Genomic DNA, 21277 nt, shown 5'->3' on the forward strand with positions numbered 1-21277 from the left:
TGTATATATTCTGAAGTGATAGTTCACTGAAAAGGGGAGCCTTTCTAAATTTACCTCCGACTTTGCCACCAAAGTAGAGCATAGAGAAGCCTGACCCTGGCCCCACGTACAACAAGCCTGTCCATCCTAAACCCCAAAGCCTTTCAAGTTTCCTGTGCTACCCTTAAATGTCCACATACATTCTCCTTTCTTTGCAATGATCTTGAATGTATTCCCTGAATGTAAACTCATCAACCCAACGTCAGCCTGGGAGAGCCCAGGTCATCTTCCAACACTTTGGGGGGTGAGACTAAACTCTTTCAGCTGATGGTCAAGACCAACCCTTTCCAGCCCTCTGGCTCTTCCCCAAGTTCCTGTCTCTGCCCCCAGACTCACCTCACTCCCACTCAGGACAGAATCCCTTCTGTGCCCCACAGAACTTAGCATTTCCTAACTGTCCTTCCATTTCAATATGAGCAGAACGGATGTGTGTCTAACTCTTCTCGGAGACTGGAGCTCCAAGGTGTGAGTTTGTCTGGGCTCTTACATCATTTTCATTCATCTCCTCCAGCCCAGTCAGTCACCAAATCCAATTTTTGTTTCTCTCTTCAAAATGTCTCTTGAATCTTCTCTTTTTCCCTCATGTCCACAATGTCATACCATCCTAATCCCCCAAAACACTTGGAGCCTGGTAAGAGTGGGAGGAAAAAGCACAGCTATTTATCTTTATGTGACTGATGATACCAAATGATTTCATCTCATCTCATCTGGACTGGAGAATAGAATTCTACTTATTTCATAAACTTGCTTTGAGGATTAAATGAAATATTTAATAATAACTTGCAAAATGTTAGAACTCAAAATATAGATTCAATAGCTATTCGTTCGCTTCGTTCCCTTTCTCTTCAGTTACCACTGAAATGACCATCTAATTCAGGAATCAGTGAACTGAGGACTGGGGGCCATATACAGCCCCAGTGTTTTTGTAAATAAGGTTTTATTGGAACACAGCAATGCTCATTTGTTTACGTATGACTGGGACGCTCTCACACGAAAACAGAGTTCATTGATTGCAGAACCTAAAACAGTTACTGTCTGATTTTTTATACCCACAAGAAAAATGATTGACTCCTGGTTTTATTGATTGTGGAGTCTACCGTAGAATTGTCTGAACACAGGATGAGGAATCTCCCAGGCTGCATGCCTGTGAAGGGCCAATCTTGCCTCATTCATGACTTTGCTTGTGTCTTTGCCAAGGTCTCCCCAAAGCAGCGGTCATCAACCATCAGCGCCTCTGGTATGGAACTGGGCTTGCTACAGCAAGCGGGGTTAGGGAAGATGATGTCATCTATACCACTCTGCCCTTGTACCACAGTGCTGCAATGATGATTGGAGTACACGGCTGTATCCTGAAAGGTAAGCTTTTTCTCTTGACGAGAATTGGAGGCCAGCACACAGCCATCCGATCACATCTGCTAAAAGGAAAACTAATGCACAATATGGGTCATTTCCTGTCTGCTGTCTCTCCATATTCATTTCTCAAGACCTAACTGAAAGCCTACCTCTTCTAGAATGTGATTCAGTGCTCACCCCAAGCAGAATTAATACACACACACACACACACACACACACACACACACACACACACACACTCCCTTAGAGCTTGGTCAGAACCTCATACTGCATGCTGCCTTGTATTGGAATGACTTTTGTAAGTGTCTTCCTTCCACTAGTTTGGAAACCCTTATATAGGACAAACTCAAGCATATAATAGGGACTTACTTTTTGTTTTTAAACATAGTTTCATTTTCTAATTTCTCCCTGTCAACGATGGCAAAGTAGATACAAGTATAGTTGGGGGATTTTTGTGGCACTACTGTATTGACATTTTCTATGACTTCTGTGTTTGCAGGTGCTACTCTGGCTTTACGGACCAAATTTTCAGCCAGCCAGTTTTGGGATGACTGCCGAAAATACAACGTCACTGTCATTCAGTACATCGGTGAACTGCTTCGGTATTTATGCAACTCACCCCAGGTAATAATCACCTTGGTTCCATACCTTGTTGAATTTGGATTTGGTGAGAAATCGGGTCTCCTTAGATTGTGCTTTATTTCAGTTGACTTGTATGTATATGTTTTCAGTTGATACTAAAATTGTTTTTCATAATTAAGTGCCGGACAGCCACACGTACATTCTAGAGGGGGGTTAACAGATGGCAGCTGCTATTACCTCTTTACCTCTCTTCACATCTTCCCTTCTACCTGTCAGGTCCTCTGCTTCCCCCTCTGCCTGTTAAAGCCTGTCACAGTCCTGTTCAGATGATAACTCACATTGAACTGACTTGAGACGCTCTAGTGAGAGTCATGATTCCCGTCCTTTATATTGGTTTTTTTTTTTCATACATCATACAACTCAATAGTTCAATCACATCAAGAATTGTACAGTCATCACCACTATCAGCTTTATGTATTGGGCTGTTAACCACAAGGTCAGTAGTTTGAAACTGCCAGCTGCTCCAAGGAAGAAAGACTAGGCTTTCTACTCCAGTTTAGAGGTGTGGTCTCAGAAACTCACAGGAGCAGCTCTACCCTGCTCTATAGGTTCACTGTGAGTTGGAATTGATGCAATGGTGTTGGGTTGGGTTGTTTGAGTTGGATTGGGTTGGGTTGGGTTGGGTTGTTTGAGTTGAATTGGGTTGGGTGGGGTGGGGTTAAGTTGGGTTGGGTTGGGCTGGGTGGCCTTTGTCTCATTACAGGTATTTGACTTCCTGCCTCCTCTTTTCCATGTGCTATAAAATGTTTGAAAACTGAAATCACATCTTGGCTTCTCTCTCTTATACAAAGATATGGAGTAAACTTTTACTTCGTTTTTAAAAAATAATTCTTATTGTGAATTGGTGAGCGTCTGCAGAAGAAATTCGTTGTCTGTTCAACAATGCATGCTCATTTTGTTTCATCGCCTTGATTGGAATTCCCACAATGAAACACCGCTTAACCATTTTCCTCCTTGAATTTCCTGTTTCTATTCCTCCTTCTTTCCTAAACCTTTTGAATTTTATCCTTGAGTAAATACCGACCTCTTGACCTCAGAGGTGTATGTGCCTCACTAGTGCTATTGTTCCCTTGTAAACCTGTCTATTGTTTGGCTGAAACTTGAGCCATCAGTGTGAGTTCATTTCCAGAAATAAAGGGCAACTAAGGAACATAGTTCAGGAGTTCTGAGTCTCTATGCCAACAGTAAGGCTGGGTTTTTTTTAACTATTTTTATTTTGAATCCATATTTTTCTCCCACTCTAACCAGGACCTTCTAGTGTGATCCCTTTCAGAGCATTTGGTAGTGATATTCAGGAACCAACTAGTTCTTGTCTCCGCGTTGTGAAGATGATGTTAGAGTGGGTCATTCGACTAATTTTCCATGTATCTCCTGTTTTCTTCTGGACAAGGGGATACCAATAATTGCACCGTAGATGGCTGCTCACAAACTTTTAGGACCTCGGTTGCTACTCACCAAAGTAGGATGTACCACAATGTCTTTGTAGACTGTGTTATTCCAGTTGACCTTGGTGTGACCCAAAACAATGGTCCTGGATCCCCAAGTCCAGCAGTTCATTCCCTCTAGGTGTTTGGTTGTGTCTAAGAAGTTTTCATAACTTTGTCTGTTGTATGCTCCACCACATTTGTTGATATCTTTGCAGCCAAGGTAGGTACCCATGTCCAAAGAGCCTCTGTCAAACCTCTATGTATTGGTGGATATACTCCCACATCCTTTCAGCCTGCTCATCTATCAATGCAGCCACTCGTAGATCATCCCTCTCACAGGATTGACCTTTTCAATATTGCAGTATTCACCTTGACCTCTGGTTTTCCAGACAGTGCCTTTCCCGGCACCCATCTGTGTTTGCCCACCTCACTCTTGCTGTATATTGCCTCCGAGTTTGACTCCCTCTCCCTGTAAAGGTCCTGTAACTATACCGTTCCTTTGGACTTTGTCATTGCCTTGGTTACAAATTAATGTCTCTGGTTCCATATTTTCAGTCTGGTGGGTTTGTTTGACTGTGGGTATGTCTCCGTCGTGCTTGATTCTTTCTGGGGTGTCATGTATGCTATTCTCAGATTGGTGTCTACTGCAGTTTGTCTGGGAAACTCCCTTTAGTCTTTCTTATAGCGTTGGTTGACTTTTACACATTCATTTCTGTCTATCTGGACATGCCTAATCCAGCAGTCATAGGGAACACTTGGCTGGGTTTATGATTCTGGGTTGGCAGTTTTCCTCTTTCCGAGTTTCATGGATGCCACCCCATTGCCTTCTTGCCTGCATTCAGTGTATTGGGTCTCCTTTGTTGGTGACTTTGCTTTCTTTTGTTGCCCTGAGCTGCTCTCAGGATTGTTTCCTTGTCTTCGCTGTAGAGAGTTTGACTGTGATGTGTTGGTTCAGATGATAGCTGAGGCCTGGGTGGTTGTTCCGGGAAGGAAATCTTTCTGACCCAAAAGGCAGCTTGGAGCAAGGTAGGGTGGTTGTGGAAGGAATTTTGCCCACTCGGGTATGGCCAGGGACCTGGCACTAAGGTAGAGTTCACATGCGTCGAGTAGAGGGGATGATGCCCCAGGAGCGTGATCCAGGAGGGCATAACTCTGACCTCAAGCAGAAGAGGGGTCTTAATCCAGGAGAGGGAGTTACCCCCGGTCAATGAGTGGGCAAGGGTGAGGGCTGGCCATGATGTTGGTCACCAGGTCACAAGGATGAGGGCTGGCCATGTTTGGGTCACCAGTTGCGTGTGGGGACCCAGGAAGGATCTCGCCTTTCTTACTTAGTGCTAGTTAATGAATAAATTTCTATGTGGGCTTGAAACTAACTAGCCGAATCTCCTTCACTACGTTTGGAACAGATAACGTAAGGTAGCTCCAGGGCTTCGGGTCCACTTTGTTTGCAGACATCCAGATATTTCTGATGGTGCTTCTCAAAAGAGCTTCTCCTTAGAGATCTAGTGACCTACCTGCCTTAAGACTAGATCCAAGTTTTTCACCAGTGGTACTTTTGACATTTTGCTTTCTATGATTCTTGGCTGTGTGGTTTTATCCTGTGTATTGTAGGATGTTTTGCATCGTCCTTGGCCTCCACCCAGGAGCTACTGTTAGTACTCCTACCCAGTTGTGATAATCAAAATGTCTCCAGACATGAAATGTCCCAGCAGGCAAAATTCCCCCAAGTTGGGAACCATCGGACTAGATAATGCAGTAAACGCACCAGATCCTAATCGGCTTAATACATTCAATGAGCACAGGAAACAAACTCTAATGAGAAAAAAAATGAAACCCATTGCCATTTGGTCGGTTCTGAACCCTAACGACTCTATGTGAGGTTCCCAAGGCTGACAGCCTCCTCTTTCTCCTTGGGGTCTGCTAGTTTGAACGGCCAACCTTGTGATTAGCTGGCCAATGCCAAATGCACGGCACTACCAGGATCACAAACTTGATACAGTGGTGTATTTATAAGCACTCGAGCCCCCCTGGGTGGCACCAATGGTTAAGTGCTGAACCGATAACCAAAAGTTTGAGGGGCAAGTCCACCCAAAGACACCACGGAAGAAAGACTTGACAATCTGCTGGTAGAATCAACTCCATCGCACTGGATTTGTTTTAATGTGCAGATCACAGTACTAGCCTCTGTGGGCATAGAAAGACGGATCATACACTCTTCTCCAGTTACCAAGCTGCATGCTTTGCTCTGACCTCATTCAACCCATGTGTTAATTTCACCTAATCAGAGAGGTCCCTCATACTATCCAATGCATCACCCTCTCCGTCATTGTCCATATCATTACTGCTTCTGATGGCACTTAAAACCCCTGATGTACAAGCTGTGGTAACTTAGTGGGTTACGAGTGGGGCTGCTAACTTCAAGGTCAGCAGTTTGAAACCACCAGCCGATCTGAGGGAGAAAGATGAGGCTGTCTACTCCCCAAAAGATCCATAGCCTCAGAAACCCACACCGGCTGTTCTACCCTGTCTAATAAGGTCACTAGGAGTTGATAATGAGTTCGAATTTTAAGTTTTATTGCTCCTATTATAATCTATCTGAGGAGACTTGAAACATTTGTGGAAAAGTGGAGAAGTAAAAGAAAACGGAATTTTCCATGGGCTTTCTGCAGCTCCTGCATGCGTTATAGTCTGTCTAACCCGTTAAATGAAAGTTCCTTTTGATAATAAGAATGTGTAAGCGATCGAGGGGCCAGGGGTGGGGGGCAGGGAACAGGAGCTGATACCAAGAACTCAAGTAGAAAGGAAAGGATGATGGCAGCATTTGTACAACTGTGCTTGATGCAATTGATGTGTGGATTGGTGTAAGAGCTGTATGGCCCCCAATAAAATGATTTATTTTAAAATTTTTAAAAGGAGAAGAAGAAAGAGAACTCCATTTGAGCAGTGGTTTTGTTCACTGCCGCATCCCAGGCCCTGAGTCACCTGGCACGTCGTGAGCATTTGATGAATTCTGTTGAATGAACAAACTTCTAAATCCCTGCCCCTGAAAAGCATGTCATTAAGTTGAGAGAGAGAAATGTTTACGTGTGGCATGTATTATCCTGTTTTTGGGGGGGTTGTTTGTTTTTGCATAACCACAGATTCATGACCAAGGGTCATAGTTTACCTGTGAATGGTGTTGCAACTTTTTCTACAGCTTCTTCCTGTTGATGTCATTATTGAATTTTCTTCACATTAGTATTCCACCCGGGTCCTCAAGATTGCTGCCTCTCTGTTAAACCCAAGAAACCCACATGGGGCCCAGCTGTTTGGCTTTTCTTCGCTAGCTCAAAAGCACCCCCTTGTCAGTTAGAAGTCTCCCGGGGAGGGTGTGTTGTTTCTATTAGCTCTAATGGGAGCCACCTTTGGACGGGAGGAAAACAAACATGTTTGTGTGTCACTCTCTCCAGGCTCTCGCTCTTTCTCTCTCTCTCCTCTCTCTCTCTCTCTCTCCTCTCTCTCTCACACACACACACACACACACACACCTTTTGTCTCAGGGTTATCTCAGAGAGATGCTGGAACACAAAGATGGGATTAGGGTTTTGCATCTTCAACGTATGCTGTGGTGTTCCAAATAAAATCTCGTATTAACTCAAAAGAGCGGCACGATATTTGATTGCTCTAAGGCAGGGGTCCTCAAACTTTTTAAAAAGGAAGCCAGTTCACTGTCCCTCAGACCCGTTGGAGGGCCAGACTATAGTTTAAAAAAAAAAACCATGAACAAATTCCTATGCGCACTGCACATATCTTATTTTGAAGTTCAAAAACAAACTGGGCAAAAACACCCGGCGGGCCGGATAAATGTCCTCGGTGGGCCACGTGTGGCCCACGGGCCATAGTTTGAGGACCCCTGCTCTAGGGTTTCACAAATAACTTGCAGGTTGAGGCAATGCCCTCCTCCTCAAAGAGGAAGCCTTCCGGAGGATGGAGATTCCACAGAGACTTACATCATTTAGGGACAGTGACTACCATTTCTATCATAATGAAGGACATCCTGGGTGTAGGTTTAGTATTAGAAAGTAACTCCTGAACAGGTGAGCTCTTCAAATTAAACTTAAGGAAACACACAGCCCTTTTCATTAAATCACAAAGTAATAGGTTTCTTATCGATTATTCTCTAAGCTGGGGAGAAAAAAAGTTAATTTGCAGTGTTGCTCAATATGTGGGGGTGAAGGGATGCCAGCAGAGCCTCGGGCAAGAGCTGCTTTGGGCCGGGTGACCGTAGGCTCAACAGCAGGAAAGCAAGTCCCTCGACTTAGCAAGATGTTGCTTCAGTTTGTTTTTCATGAAGGCATATAATTCATGGATAACGCCTGATCTAAAAGTAGATTATACGTCCTTGTTTGCCTTTGTTTCCTTCCACCTCTGAGTTCTGGTTTGTCTGGAAAATATTTATAATAATTGTAAGGAATGGTCAAGCTTCTTTTTAAAAATCTATTGTTAGAGAACTTTAAAAGCATAGGAAGCCCAGATTCTATTAACTTAAAGAGACCTTCAGGAAAGATTTGGATGCTTGGTTGAGCATACACTCATCGATGCCAGGAAATTTGAAGACAGCTACCGTATTTGGCCGACTGACTGGAAGAGATCCATATCTGTACCCACTCCAAAGAAAGGTGACCCCACAGAATGTGCAAATTATCATAAATTTCACATGCAAGTAAAATTTTGCTTACGATCATCCAACAACAGTTGCAGAAGTACCTTAACAGGGAGCTGCCAGAGGTTCAGGCCAGATTCAGAAGAGGATGGGGAACAAGGGATACCATGGGGGATGTCAGATGGATCTTGGCTGAAAACAGAGAATACCAGAACAGTGTTTACTTCTTTTATTGACTATGCTAAGGCATTATCCTGTATAGACATAGCAAACTATAGATAACTTTGAGAAGAATGGTATTCCAGAACCCTTCATCGTGCTCATGCAGAACTTGTACATCAATCAAGGGCAGCTATGAGAACAAAACAAGGGTATACTGCATCATTTAAAATCAGGAAAGGTGTGCACCAGGGTAACCTCATCTCGCCATACTTACTCAGTCTGTGTGCTGACCAGATCATCAGGGAAGCTGGATTATATGAAGAAGAATGTGGCATCAGGGCCGCAGGAAGGCTTATTAACAACCCGCGGTATAGAGATGGAACAACTCTGTTTGCTCACAGTGAGGAGGACTTGAAGCACTTGCTGATGAAGATCAAGGATTGCAGCCTTCAGTATGGATTACATCTCAACGTAAAGAAAACCAAAATCTTCACAATGGGACCAATAGGTAACATCATGGTAAAAAGAGAAAAGATTGAAATTGTTAAGGATTTGTCTTGCTTGGATCCACAATCAATTGTCATGGAAGCAGCAGTCAAGAGATCAAATGCTGATTGCATTGAGTAAATCTGTTATGTAAGACCTCTTGAAGCGTTGAAGCATCAAGTATCTTACTGTGAGGACTAAGGTGCGTCGTATAAAAACAAGTAAACATCGTGCTGCTATTCTCTGCTTTCAGCCAAGAAGAACAAACAAATCTGTCTTGGAAGAAGTAAAGCCAGAGTGCTCCTTAGAGGAAAAGCTGACACAACTTCTTCTAACTTACTTTGGACATGTTGTCTAGAGAGACTAGTCCCTGGGGAAGGACATCATGCTCAGTAAAGTCGAGGGACAATGAAAAAGAGGAAGGCCCTGGACAAGATGGATTGACACAGTGGCTTCAACAATGAACTCAGACGTAACAATGGGGAGGCTAGTACGGGGCTGGTCTGTTTTGTTCTGTTACACATAGGCATCACTCAACAACTGCATCCAGGAAAGAGTTATCAAAAGACTTCCAAACAAACGTGAATTGAAACTAGGACCAAAGGTAGAAAGCTCTTAGTGTTATTGGCACTTTCTAATCTCATTCTCAGCCTGGAAGAACAGCCCCCTGCTAGCTGCCACACACCCCCACCCCCTCTGGGAACGCTGGATCTGCGAGACAATGCCCACCTTTGTTGAGCAACTAAACCAAATGCCCATCCCCAAACAGCACAGCTCATCAGCAGAATCTGGGACCAATGTTGAAGACGTGCAGGCCTGTACCCATCTCCTCCCCCTTCTTAACCATAGGTATAGCAGAGGCCTGTAGAGGGATTCCTCCAGCCACCCTTAGGTCTGTGGTTCTTACTTAGCTCAATGGACTTCACATGGTGGTTAAGAGCATGACTGTGGAGCCAGCAAGCTTGAGTCCTGACTCTACCACGTAAGCAAGATAGGTAAAATCACAAAGTCTCAGTTTTCTACTAGCCAACAGGGTCAATAACAGTGCCTGCCACATGGGGACTATGAGATGGCATACGTAACAACGACAGCCATGAGCCTGTTGCCACCAAGTCAATTCCTACTCGTAGCGACCCTGTAAATCTTTACAGGAGCAGCCACTCTCATCTTTCTCTCGAGGGGCAGCTGGTGAATTTTGAACCATCAACCTTGCAGTTGGCAGCCCAACACCTAGCCCACATCGCCACCTATTATACAGATAAAGCAATTAACAAAGTACCTTGTGTGTAGTAACTTTTCAGCACATGAGAACTATGTGTTGACTGTTTTAGGGCCTAACAACATATAGGCCATAGTAGTTCAGTATATACTTATTGAAGGAATCAATAAAAATTCTGCCCCACATATACAAGGGAATAAACAAAGGATGAAATTCACATTGGTCAGTTAAAGCTGATCTAAGGTGCTTGGGAGTTGGCAAAGTTACTGACTAAATGATTTTTACAGTATTACAGTCGAATATCCCTCCCTGTCTTCATTGGTAGATTTGAGCCTTAGCTTTTGGAACACCTGCTTACAGCGAAAGGTCAGGTCCTTGGTCATTGCCCGTCTGGTGCTTTTTGTGGCAGTTGGCAGCTCCCATTCTGCGAGGGTGGTTGCCTGGTAAAGCAACTGAAGAAAGAAGCACTTAATGCAACAGGGTATTGCCAATGCTGCTTATGTTGCTACTCCGGCTACAGGCCATGTCAAGGGGCCTAAATGAAACATCCTGCTGCCATTTGGGAATGTGTCCAGGGTGAAAGGAGGAGATGGAAGAAGAAAAAAGAACCAGGAAAGAGTTCCAGAGACTCTCCACGCAGTCCTATGATATTTAGAAGTGGAAATAAGCTAACCCAGAATCCTTCAGCTGCCGAATAGACCCAACTTACCTCACTACAGTTGTCTGCCTTCCTTGAAAATTTAGATAACTTCTGCGATCCCTTTGGGCTTAAACGTTCCGTCTTGGCTCAGTCTTCATGCGGACAGAAATGAGAATGGAAAGGACTATAACATCACAGAGTGGAGCGTGACCAATTGGATCTGTGGGGGGCCAAGACCAAACCAAAAACCCAAATTCACTATCGTCCAGTCGATGTCCACTCACAGCTACCGTATAGGACAAGGTAGAACTGCCCTCTGTGAGTTTCCAAGAGTGTAACTCTCCACAAGAGTAGAAAGCCCCGTCTTTTCTCCCACAGAGCAGCTGATAGTTTTGAACTGCTAACCTTGAGGTTAGCAGCCCAACACATAAGCACTAACGTCACCAGGCTCCAGGGCCAAGACAGAGCAAGCCAAAGGAAGTTGGGCAGGAGAGCAGAATTGAGGAAGGTTTCCCAGAGAAGGTGAGTTTGGAAGGTTGCAGAGAAAGCTTCCAGGGGAAAGGGGTGCTCATTGTGTGCCCAGCCCTGGTAGGAAGGACCTGGTCTATTGGGATCTGCAAGCAACATGACAGAGGGGAGACTGCTTGGCTGCCCTGGGGCAAGGGCTTTCCTAGGCTGAGACTGAAATGTCCAGGGGCAAAACCAACAGCAAAGGGCTGTAATAGGAAGAAGAGTCGGGTGGGAGGTGGCTTTCTAGAGTCTAGACCAGTGGTTCTCAACCTTCCTAATGCTGCCACCCTTTCATACAGTTCCTCATGAGGTGGTGACCGCCGCACCATAAAATTATTTTGGTGCTACGTCATCACTGTCATTTTGCTAGTGTTATGAATCGGGCGACCCCTGTGAAAGGGTCGTGGGAGACCCACAGGTTGAGAACCACTGGTCTAGACGATCCCATGGGCTGCTTTGGGGAGGATACACGGGAGGATAGAATGCAGAGGCCTTTGCTGTAAGCCAGGTAAGTTGAGCTTTCTCCTTTCTTTCTTGTCTTGGGCACGTTACCAAGAACATACACTCCATTTTACGTTAACAGGGAAGACACCAGGAGGGTGAGAAGGGTTACACAACTTGAAGAAGGTAACATTAGCACTGACCCATACGAGGAGACATTGTTGAGTCATGTATGTGCTCACACACAACTACAAAATTCAATCAACTTTAAAACAAGAAGTAAGAATGTGGATGGGAATTTTGGTTTCTAAGTTCCTAGGCTTTCTGCCCTTCCCACCTTTTAGAAGTCGCCAAAAACCAAGGCGAGCAAGGAGACATATAAGCCCCCGTGGTGTAAGGGGCTGGGAGACATCCAAACCATGCACTACACAGCACATACACGGGGAATCCAGGGGACGAACAGGACTGGTGTGGGGCGCTGAGGAAGATGAAACGTAAGAGCATTTAACAAAGTGGCTGACTTACCTCCTGAAGACAGAGCGACTGGAGGGGCTAGACACAGCCAAGGGTCAGGCAAGGTGTCCGGCTTAGAAACAGGATGATTGTTTGAAAGGTTGTATGAGTAGCCATAAGCTTGCCACTCCCCTCCCTTCCCCTGTAGGAAAAAGAAACAAAAACAAAACTCACTCCTCTCTCAGGTGGATTCGGACTCATAGCAGCCCTCCAGAACAGGGTAGAACTGCTCCGTGGGTTTCCAGGTTGGTAACTCTTTCTTTACAGGGGCAGAGGCTCTCTGCTGGTGAAGATTGAACCACCAATGTTGTGGTTAGTAGCCCAATATGTTGCCCACTACCCACCAGAGCATCTCCAACAGCTCGCAGAGTGGGACACTGAAAACAGGAGACTGATCAAATGATATATCGTGAGCAGGGACACTACCACCTCCCTTATCCCGTGCAGCTCTCCGAACTCCGGTAGCCAGGGGTAGGCCTGCCGGCTGAAGATTGGCAGATAGTCATTCCTAGGAAGAACTAAACTTTCCCAGAAATTTCTGTAGGAATTAGACTTTGGCTCACTGCCCAACTGTAAAGTACACTGAACAACAAACCCTCTACATGCATGGCTCTAGAATATCTTTTTGATGCCATATTCTTAAATATGAATAAACGGGAAAAATCATCAAAAGAAAAGACTAAATAATGCCAATTCAAGGAGCAAGAAAAAATTTCCCCAAAACTATAATTACCATTTTCATAGATATAGGACAGGAGCTGATGTTGTTACCACAAAACATTAATCCCCAGTAATGCACAGCTATTTCTAATTATAGTGACCCTCAAGGACAGAGTAGAACTGCCTCTTAGGGTTTCCTAGGCTGTCGATCTTTACAAAGGTAGGCTGCTATATCTTCAAGGCAAATGTTTTAACCTCTGTGCCAGTGGTGGTCTTTATAAAACAATAATAAGGGGCTCTGATTTTTTTTAATACATAGATTGGAAGATTCAAACTAAATTTAATTCAAAGTTTGGAAGATTAAGTTAAGAAACCTCATAGAAAAATAAACAAAAAGATCAGGTGATGGACAAGAGGGGCGAATAGATCAGAAAATTAGACGATCAATCCAAGAAATTCAAAATCTAATTGAGTGGAAGATAGGGGGAAGAAAAGGGAAAATGAAGAGAAGGAAATCATTAAAGAAATAACAGAAGAAAACTTTCCAGAAGTGAGAATTCAAGACCCAATGAATGTCCAAAGCAAGGGAGGACACACATCAAAGAAAAGATTCTATCATAAGATATAGAATATATATAAGAACAACTAATAAAATATAGATAAGAATAAAGGAAATTCTATGGCATTTGTCTTAAGAACAGCAACATTAGAAACTAGAAGACAGAGGAGTGATGCCGTCAAAGCGTTTGCCTATCTAAAATAATATATCCAGCCAAACTATCACTCAAGTCTATGATAATAACATTTTCCAATACTGAAAGTTTCAGAAAAATTGCCTCCTATTTACCCTCTTTCCAGAAGCTACCAGAGCAAGTGCTCTTTAGCATAAGAGAGAAGAGAGATCAAGGAAAGAGGTAAAGGAATCCTTAGCCTGAGAAAGCAACTAGTCCAGATTGGTGCAAAAGAATCAAAGGAAGAATAATAGAAAGGAAAAGAAACTATTCTGATAGATTTCACTATAAGGAAAATGTTATTTTGAGGCCTGCTGGAAGGTTACAGGAGGACTTAAATATAGCAAGTAAGAAAACTAATAAAATGTTCAAGGAGGTAATAAATTTTAAGAAACACAAAAATATGCTCAAGAGTTTATCATAACACGTTACTTAGCTTTCCAGTGGTTTATGAAGGGTAAAACAATGTGAAAACTAAATAGTGATTTAGCCAAAAATTATGATATTAGAAAGATGGTGGAGAGAAAAGTGAAACTCACTGCCATTGAGTCAATTCTGACTCATGATGGAGTTGATTCTGACTCATGATGCATCTAGCAAATAATAATAAATCAATGAATAATGTCTAAATTTGCTAAGGCAAGAGATCGTGTATGCGTTTAACTTAGAAATGTAGCGTGCTGACGAGAAGACACTGCTCTGAGAGTTGAACGTGGTAGTGAGCTGGGACAGGAGTCGTGCAGAGAAGGGGCATGAAGCATCTTCTTCATTTTACTCTTTCCTGGTCTATAGGACATACAGTGCCACCTACATTATCCACCTCTGGACACTCCTGGGAAGCTCTTTCCACCTTTTGTTTGTGCAACCATCTGTGGGGGCCTGTATAGCTGTGTGAATCTGAAGAACCAGGCTTCATCCCACCAGCCCCAGAACCGGGGATCCCGAAAAACATACTACTCACATACACACTGCCACGGAGTCGATGCCGACTCAGAAAGACCCTATAGGACAGGGCAGAGCTGTCTCTGTGAGTCTCCGGGGAGGAGAAAGCTTTGTCTTTCTCCCTGATTGCAGCTGGTAGTTTCGAACTGCAGGCTTTGTGGGTTGCAGCCCAACATGGAACCACTAGGTCCCCAGGACTCCTTCTAGAACATATATGTCCCTCTAATTGTTTCAAAATCCAGATTGCCTCAGTAGTTACGCTTTCATTTCACTCAAAAGGTCTTCCATGATTGAAGACTCATCGTTTCGATAAAAAGTCCAACGAATCGAATGGCGCAGTCTTAAGACAACCATTTGACACTTAAAGGATGTGTGGATCATCATCATCATCATCATCATCATCATCATCACATCATTAAGGGAAAGTACTCTGAAATCACACAGGTCTATATTTGAATCTTAGAACCACCATTTTGCTACTCATGTGATCTTGGGCCAGTTATGTTAAGCTTTCCAAGACTCCATGTCCTCAATTGTCATCTGAGGCAAATACTTGCCCTACCACATTTTAATAGCGTTCTTGTGAAACTTACGTAAAATAAGACAGGCCAAGGGCCTGACACATCGTGTCAGTAAAAGTCTTCAGCTTCCTCTGTTCACATGGCGCTATACCCTCCTCTCTGGACCCCCTGACTCCTCACCCTTCTTCAGACATGAAAGAGTGTGGATTGAAGTCCCCCAGGTGTGCCTGTGTGCTCCACCTTAGCGCTAAACAAACAGAAGGTCTGATCCTTGTTACAACAAACAATCTGGTGACCTTTAGCTTTCCCTTTGTGGCATAGCTTTGGAGGTGAGGGGGAAACTACTCCTATGGGAAAGAAAAACTCTAGTACCCTCAGCGGCTGTGGAAGGAAAGCTAGGTGAGAAACAGACATCTAAGAAGGCCCCAGGGTCTCCCGGCTTGTGTCCACAAACACTTCCAGCCTAGAGCTTTAATCCTTTCTGCTGGTGTAAGCCGATCCCTAGTTTGCATGATGAAAGCTGATCCCAAGCTGTTGTTATGAGCTCAGCTACCTGCTGCCTACAGGTGACAGTTGCACCTGTAAAGCCAGCTGTCAGCTTCCTGCACAGCCAGGGCACCTGCACCTGAAGACGTAATTTTGTGCAGCTCTCAGTCCTGAATGGTTGAGTGAGGACGTTGAGGATTTCCTCATGAAGGTCATTTCTTTTTTTCTGGGTTTTTTTGTTTGTTTGTTTGTTTGTTTGCAAGGAAGGTTTACCCTCTCTGCAAAGCACAGCTCCAAACTGGAGGATATAGAAGTGGATTGGGCTTCAAAGGAGTTTGCAAGCTATTATGGGAGGGAGATGGGCAGCATTCACTAGACAAGGAAATGAGCGAAGTAAGAGGATGAGAGAATGACTGGTGTGGGCTGCGTGTGAATCATGGTTTTCCCCTTAGAGTGCTAGCTTGGAGGTCCTCATGCAGGCCTGCAAGCAGGTCAGCCTCCAGATGAAGTGCTGTCTTTAAGTGACCTTGAGGACTCTTTAGAGACCTGTGGTGTTTCATTGTCGGAGTGGTAGTGAGAGAGGTCACAGGCGGTCTCTGAAAAGCTGACCATTGTTGGTGGAAAGTATAATGCCTCCTGGCCTGGGTGGTCCTCTAGCTCCTTATCCATATAGAGACACTTTTAAGAGTGACATTGGTGCTATTAATTATCACACCACTGTTACTAATAACCACGCCAGGACTCACCTGCTGGCAGGTACTCGGTAATTATAAAAGGGAATCGATTCAGTGATCTGGGGACCTACGAAGCTGATTCAGAAAACAGGCCCCCACTCAGTCAGAATCTCTCGAACTTATTCCAGTTAAGCAAGTGCTTGACTAGTTGGCCCAGTGTTGGTCGCTTGAATACACCCAGATGCACCTCGGAAGGCGGATCTGGCAATCTGCTGCTGAAAGGTCCCAGGCTTGAGCCGTTCAACTCCAACTCACGTGGAGCTGCCCTGAGTTAGCATGAACTCCTCAGCAGTCAAGAATAACAAACCCAAACAAGACTCATTCTGAGCCAACCAGTTTCGCAGATGTCCCACCCGCACACCCTGCTTAAGAGCTCCTGGTCTTCCTTTCTTGATTTCCTCCTCAGAGAAACGGGTGAGGGAACCTAGTTTTCTGGAGTGACCAGTAGCTGTCCACCTCGTCAGTTCCAAAAACCCAACCAAACCCACTGCCATCGAGCCAAGCCCCACTCAGAGCAACCCTGTAGAACATACTAGAACTGCCCAGGGGATCTGTGAGGGGTGAACCTTCACGGGAGCAGAAGGACTGGTCTTTCTCGGAGCAGGGCGTGAGTTCCAGAACTGACCGTGCGGATAACAGCCCCCCCTCATCAGCACGACAACCCCAGGGCGACTGACGAACCAAACCCCCATGTAGAGGGGTCTTCAAAAAGCGCACGGGAAGCATTCCATGAGCTGTTCATTCCGTTTTTCTGTGACCTTTTTGAAGCCGCCTTGTATTCACATTGGGCTGCTAACTGCAAGGTCAGCAGTTCCGAACCACCAGTTGTTTCCGGAGAGAGATGCCACTTGCGATTCCCAGGAAGAGTTGTCGCCTTGGAAACTCACAGGGGTGGCTCCACCCTGACCTAGGTGGCCGCTACGGGTTGGCATAGACTCGATGAGTGTGGTGTGATTTGACTCTGTGTGCCTCTAGCCTCATGGCTCCTCCCATGGGGAAATCAGTTCAAGGATCATCTGTTTTGCATTTGAATTCCAGTATCTCTAAGTCCATCCCCTTATCTGAAGGAACCCTGGTGTGTAGTGGTGATGAATTATTGGACTTCAATCCATCGCAAGGTCACCAATTCAAAACCAACCGCCACTCCTCAGGAGAACACAGGCTTTCTATTCCCGTAAACAGTACCGTCCCAGAAAGGCAAAGGAGCAGTTCTACGCGGCCCTATCAGCTTGCTCTGAGTCGGCACTGACCAGACAGCACTGAGTGTAGCTGGGTTTTTTCCCCCTTATCCAAAAACTGTTGACTTCTCTTTTGAACAATTCTTTCCAAAGAGGAACTCATCTCAAAATGCCATCACAGTGATCTCAAAGTAGAGGACATAACGTGAGAAATGCTCTCGACCACACGTGCCCCTTGGTGGGAACTGCTATTGATCGTGACTACCTCACACCGCTCCACCAGAAATACCATCAGGACATAGCTCTTAAAACCAGGTAGCGCTTGACACAATGGATGGATGGATGGATTGTGATGAGAATTGTATGAGCCCCCGATAAAATAATTTTTTTTTTTTTTTTTAAAAAGAGCTATTTTGTCACAGATTGGGAGGCTGGAAGTCCAAACGCAAGATCGCAGCCAGGACAGGCCCTTCTTGGTCAGTGGGCCCGGGCATGCCTTGTTGCTTGGCGTTCTTACGTGACATGCATCTTTCCACGTGCATGCTTGTACGGAGACTCGCAGAGTCGACCAACTGGTTACTAGTCAAAACGTTGGTGGTTTGAACCCACCAGGGGCACCTCAGAAGACACTCGCTCATGGTGATTGGCCTCCAAATGGCCACAGTATAGTGGGGGGGGGAGGATAAAAAGTTTTGTTCGTTTGTTTAAAAAGATGATTTTATTGGGGGCTCTTAGAGCTCTTATAATAATCCATGCACCGATTGTATCAAGCATATCTGTGCATCTGCTGTTGCCATTAGTATTTTATAACCATTTACTTTCTATTTAAGCCCTTGTTATCAGCTCCTCTTTTTTCCCTCCGGCCCCCCTCCTACCCTGGTGACCCCTTGATAAATTATAAATGATTATTATTTTCATATCTTAACACCAACCACTGTCTCCCTTCCCCCATGGTTTCTGTTGTTCGTTCCCCTGGGAGGGGGTATGTGTGGTTAAGCATCGATCATTGCTATCGATTCCCTCTTCCTCCCCCACCCCCCTCTCCCCACCTTCTCCCTACCCTCCTGGTATCGCTACTCCCATTTCTGTTCCTGGATTCCAAGTGTCATGAACTCTTATCTCTTATCTATCTGTACCTGTGTACATGCTCTGGTCTAGCCCGCAGTGAAAGGCGGGACTGGTGTCATGATAGTGGGAGGTGAGGAAGCCTCAAAGAACCAGAGGAATATTGTGTGTTTCATCGGTGCTATCCTGAGCCCTGATGACCATACCTTCCTTGTGACCCTTCTGTATGTAACAGGATGTCCCATTGTCTACAGATTGGTTTGGGGTCACTGCTCTGACCTTCCTCCTTCTCAGTAATTTGTTTTATTGTTTGCTTGTTTGTTGTGGTTCTGATCCAGTCGACACCTCATGATCACACAGGCTGGTGTGCTTCTTCTGTGTGGGCTTTGTTGCCTCTCTGCTAGATGGCAGCTTGTTTATCTTCAAGCCTTTAAGACCCCAGTGCCTATATCTTTTGATAGCCGGGCACCATCAGCTTTCTTCATCACGTTTGCTTGTGCACCCGCTTTGTCTTCAGCGATGGTAGGGCCACAGGATTGAAGACCCGGCGGAGCAGTCCTGCTCTGCCGACATGGAGTCCACACGGGTCAGCACCGGTTCAACAGCAACTAACAACAACAGATGAAACGAAAGACCGATGTGCAGGAAGAAGGAGATTGCCTTGTGTGTTTATCTTTTTGTCTGTACTCACCCTCACGGCCATCAAGTGGGTGCCCACTCAGAGTGACCCTCGAGGACAGGATAAAGCTGCCCTGTGAGTTTCTGAGACTGGTTTCAAACTGTTGACCTTGTGGTTAGCAGCCCAACAAGTAACCACCACACCAATTCAGAGGTGACCAGGATCCACTTGACACTGCTGTGACCTCAAATAATGGATGGATTACATGATACTGCATTTTGAAAGGTTATTACCTCATATGACATCCACAGGTTAACCAGCACCTATTTTGAGAGGACACACTTCAATTCACAACACTGCTGATCTAAGTAATTAGTATTTGATGGCAAAATTATTTTATGTGAGAGGCAACCCCTAGGTACCTTGACCCCATTCTATTCTACTAACTGGACAGTTATAGAGTAATAGAGTTTGCAAGCTAAAATTGCACTTGGTTATTTAACTTTCATTCCCACCAGGCTATGATCTCCTGGAGGATCTGAATGGCCTTATTAACATAAAAGTTCATTAACTCGAAGCTTAGACAGACTTGTGGGCATGTCATGAATGATTAGGCTGAATGAAAAACAACCTGGTCCTACCCTCACCTTCAGTGCTGACACAAGCTCTCCTTTCAGTCCCAGCACTCCAAACATTCCCTTTGTGATCTTAGTTTTAAAAATCATTTTATTGGGGGCTCTTTCAGCTCTTATCACAATCCATACATATATCCATTGTGTCAAGCATATTTGTACATTTGTTGCCATCGTCATTTTCAAACATTGTCTTTTTACTTGAGCCTTTGGTATCAGCTCCTCATTCTTTTCCTCCCTCCCCCACACTCCCTCCCTCATGAACCTTTGATCATTTATAAATTATTTTTTTCATGTCTTACACCAACCACTGCCTCCCTTCACCCACTTTTCTGTTATCCATCCCCCTGGGACATATGTCAATCATTGTGATCGGTTCCCCCCTTGTCCCCCCACCTTCCCCTTCCCCTCCTGGCATCACTATTCTCATTATTGGTCCTGAGGGGGCTCTCTGTCCTGGATTCGCTAGCAATTGATTGCATTAGGTCTTCCCTATGCATCCCCTACTTTCTGGAACTTCACTGAGATTCATCAAGAAAACTATGCACACATTATTCTAACCTCAGATTAGATGTGGATTAAGTGCTGACATCACCTAGTTCCATGTGATTGTCTCAAGTATGTGTGTAGGTGGTGGAAAGGGCCTGCTCGAAGGTGAATTTGTGACCAGTGTAAATAGGGAAAAATATAAAGGCCATCAATTTTTTAAACTTGGTCTTGTGATTGAGGTCAAGGTTTAGAAAACATATGAACAGTTTATACACGTTTTGGTTCAGCTCATCCAATGCAATCCCTTTATGGACCATCACTTAGCCCACTTCCTCCCTGAGTTGCATGTCCCCAGCCCTCCTAGCCTAACCCTCTCTCCGCAGGGAAACGCTGGCCTGTTGATTGAAATGGTTAACTTTCTAACGCAGAGATGAGCTCAGTTCCAGCACCGAACGACAACTGTGAGGGTCTCACCAGTTTCTATCCGATCGATAAGCCTAGACTATTTTGATGATTTTAAGTTCTCTTCAACATTTTTCTGCCACTCTAGCCAGGACCCTCTCATGTGACCCTTTTCAGAACAGCTGAGTGAAGTCTTGGGGCAACATCTCCTCGTTCTTTGGGCCTGTGGGGCTGAGAGACTGATATTGTGTCGTCCCTTCAGCCACTGGACTCATTGTTTCCATGTGTCTCTCATAATTCATTCCTCTGCTCTCCTCTGGATGAGGAGAGAACATTATTTGCACCTTCGATGACTACTCGCAAGCCTCTAAAAGCCGTCATCAATATGTAAGTTGCGGCTTATATTTTCTATTTGGTCTCCTACCACAGAAACCCAACGACCGCGATCATAAAGTGAGAGTGGCGATGGGAAACGGCTTGCGGGGAGACGTGTGGAGAGAATTCATCAACAGATTTGGGGACATCCACATCTATGAGTTCTACGCTGCCACTGAGGGAAACATTGGCTTTGTGAATTATACCAGAAAAGTTGGTGCTGTCGGCAGAGTTAACTACCTTCAGAGAGTAAGTGCCGTGAAAAATAAGAGCCTGTTTTCACAATAAAGAGGTTTCTTAAAAGCTGCTTCATGTGGAGATCCAAAGCCCATCAGTAGGCCACTGGAGATTCCCTTGCAGAGGGGTCTC

At 44.8% G+C, this 21277-nt stretch overlaps 1 protein-coding gene across 1 annotated transcript in view; it reads left to right on the top strand.

The window, feature by feature from the left end:
* Window positions 1-21277, top strand: part of SLC27A2 (solute carrier family 27 member 2) — a gene marked incomplete at its 5' end in the record, with an annotated part of 66689 nt that overhangs the window by 27641 nt on the left and 17771 nt on the right. Inside the window, 3 exons of the mRNA XM_045286466.1 lie at window positions 1237-1395; window positions 1892-2016; window positions 20963-21157. Of these exons, the coding sequence (XP_045142401.1) occupies window positions 1237-1395; window positions 1892-2016; window positions 20963-21157 (479 nt within the window). The remainder of the gene's footprint in view (window positions 1-1236; window positions 1396-1891; window positions 2017-20962; window positions 21158-21277) is intronic.

Source organism: Echinops telfairi, unplaced genomic scaffold (genome assembly GCF_000313985.2).
Source record: "Echinops telfairi isolate 266 unplaced genomic scaffold, ASM31398v2 ScPeMD7_8;HRSCAF=38, whole genome shotgun sequence".
In the NCBI taxonomy this organism is placed as follows: Eukaryota; Metazoa; Chordata; class Mammalia; order Afrosoricida; family Tenrecidae; genus Echinops; species Echinops telfairi.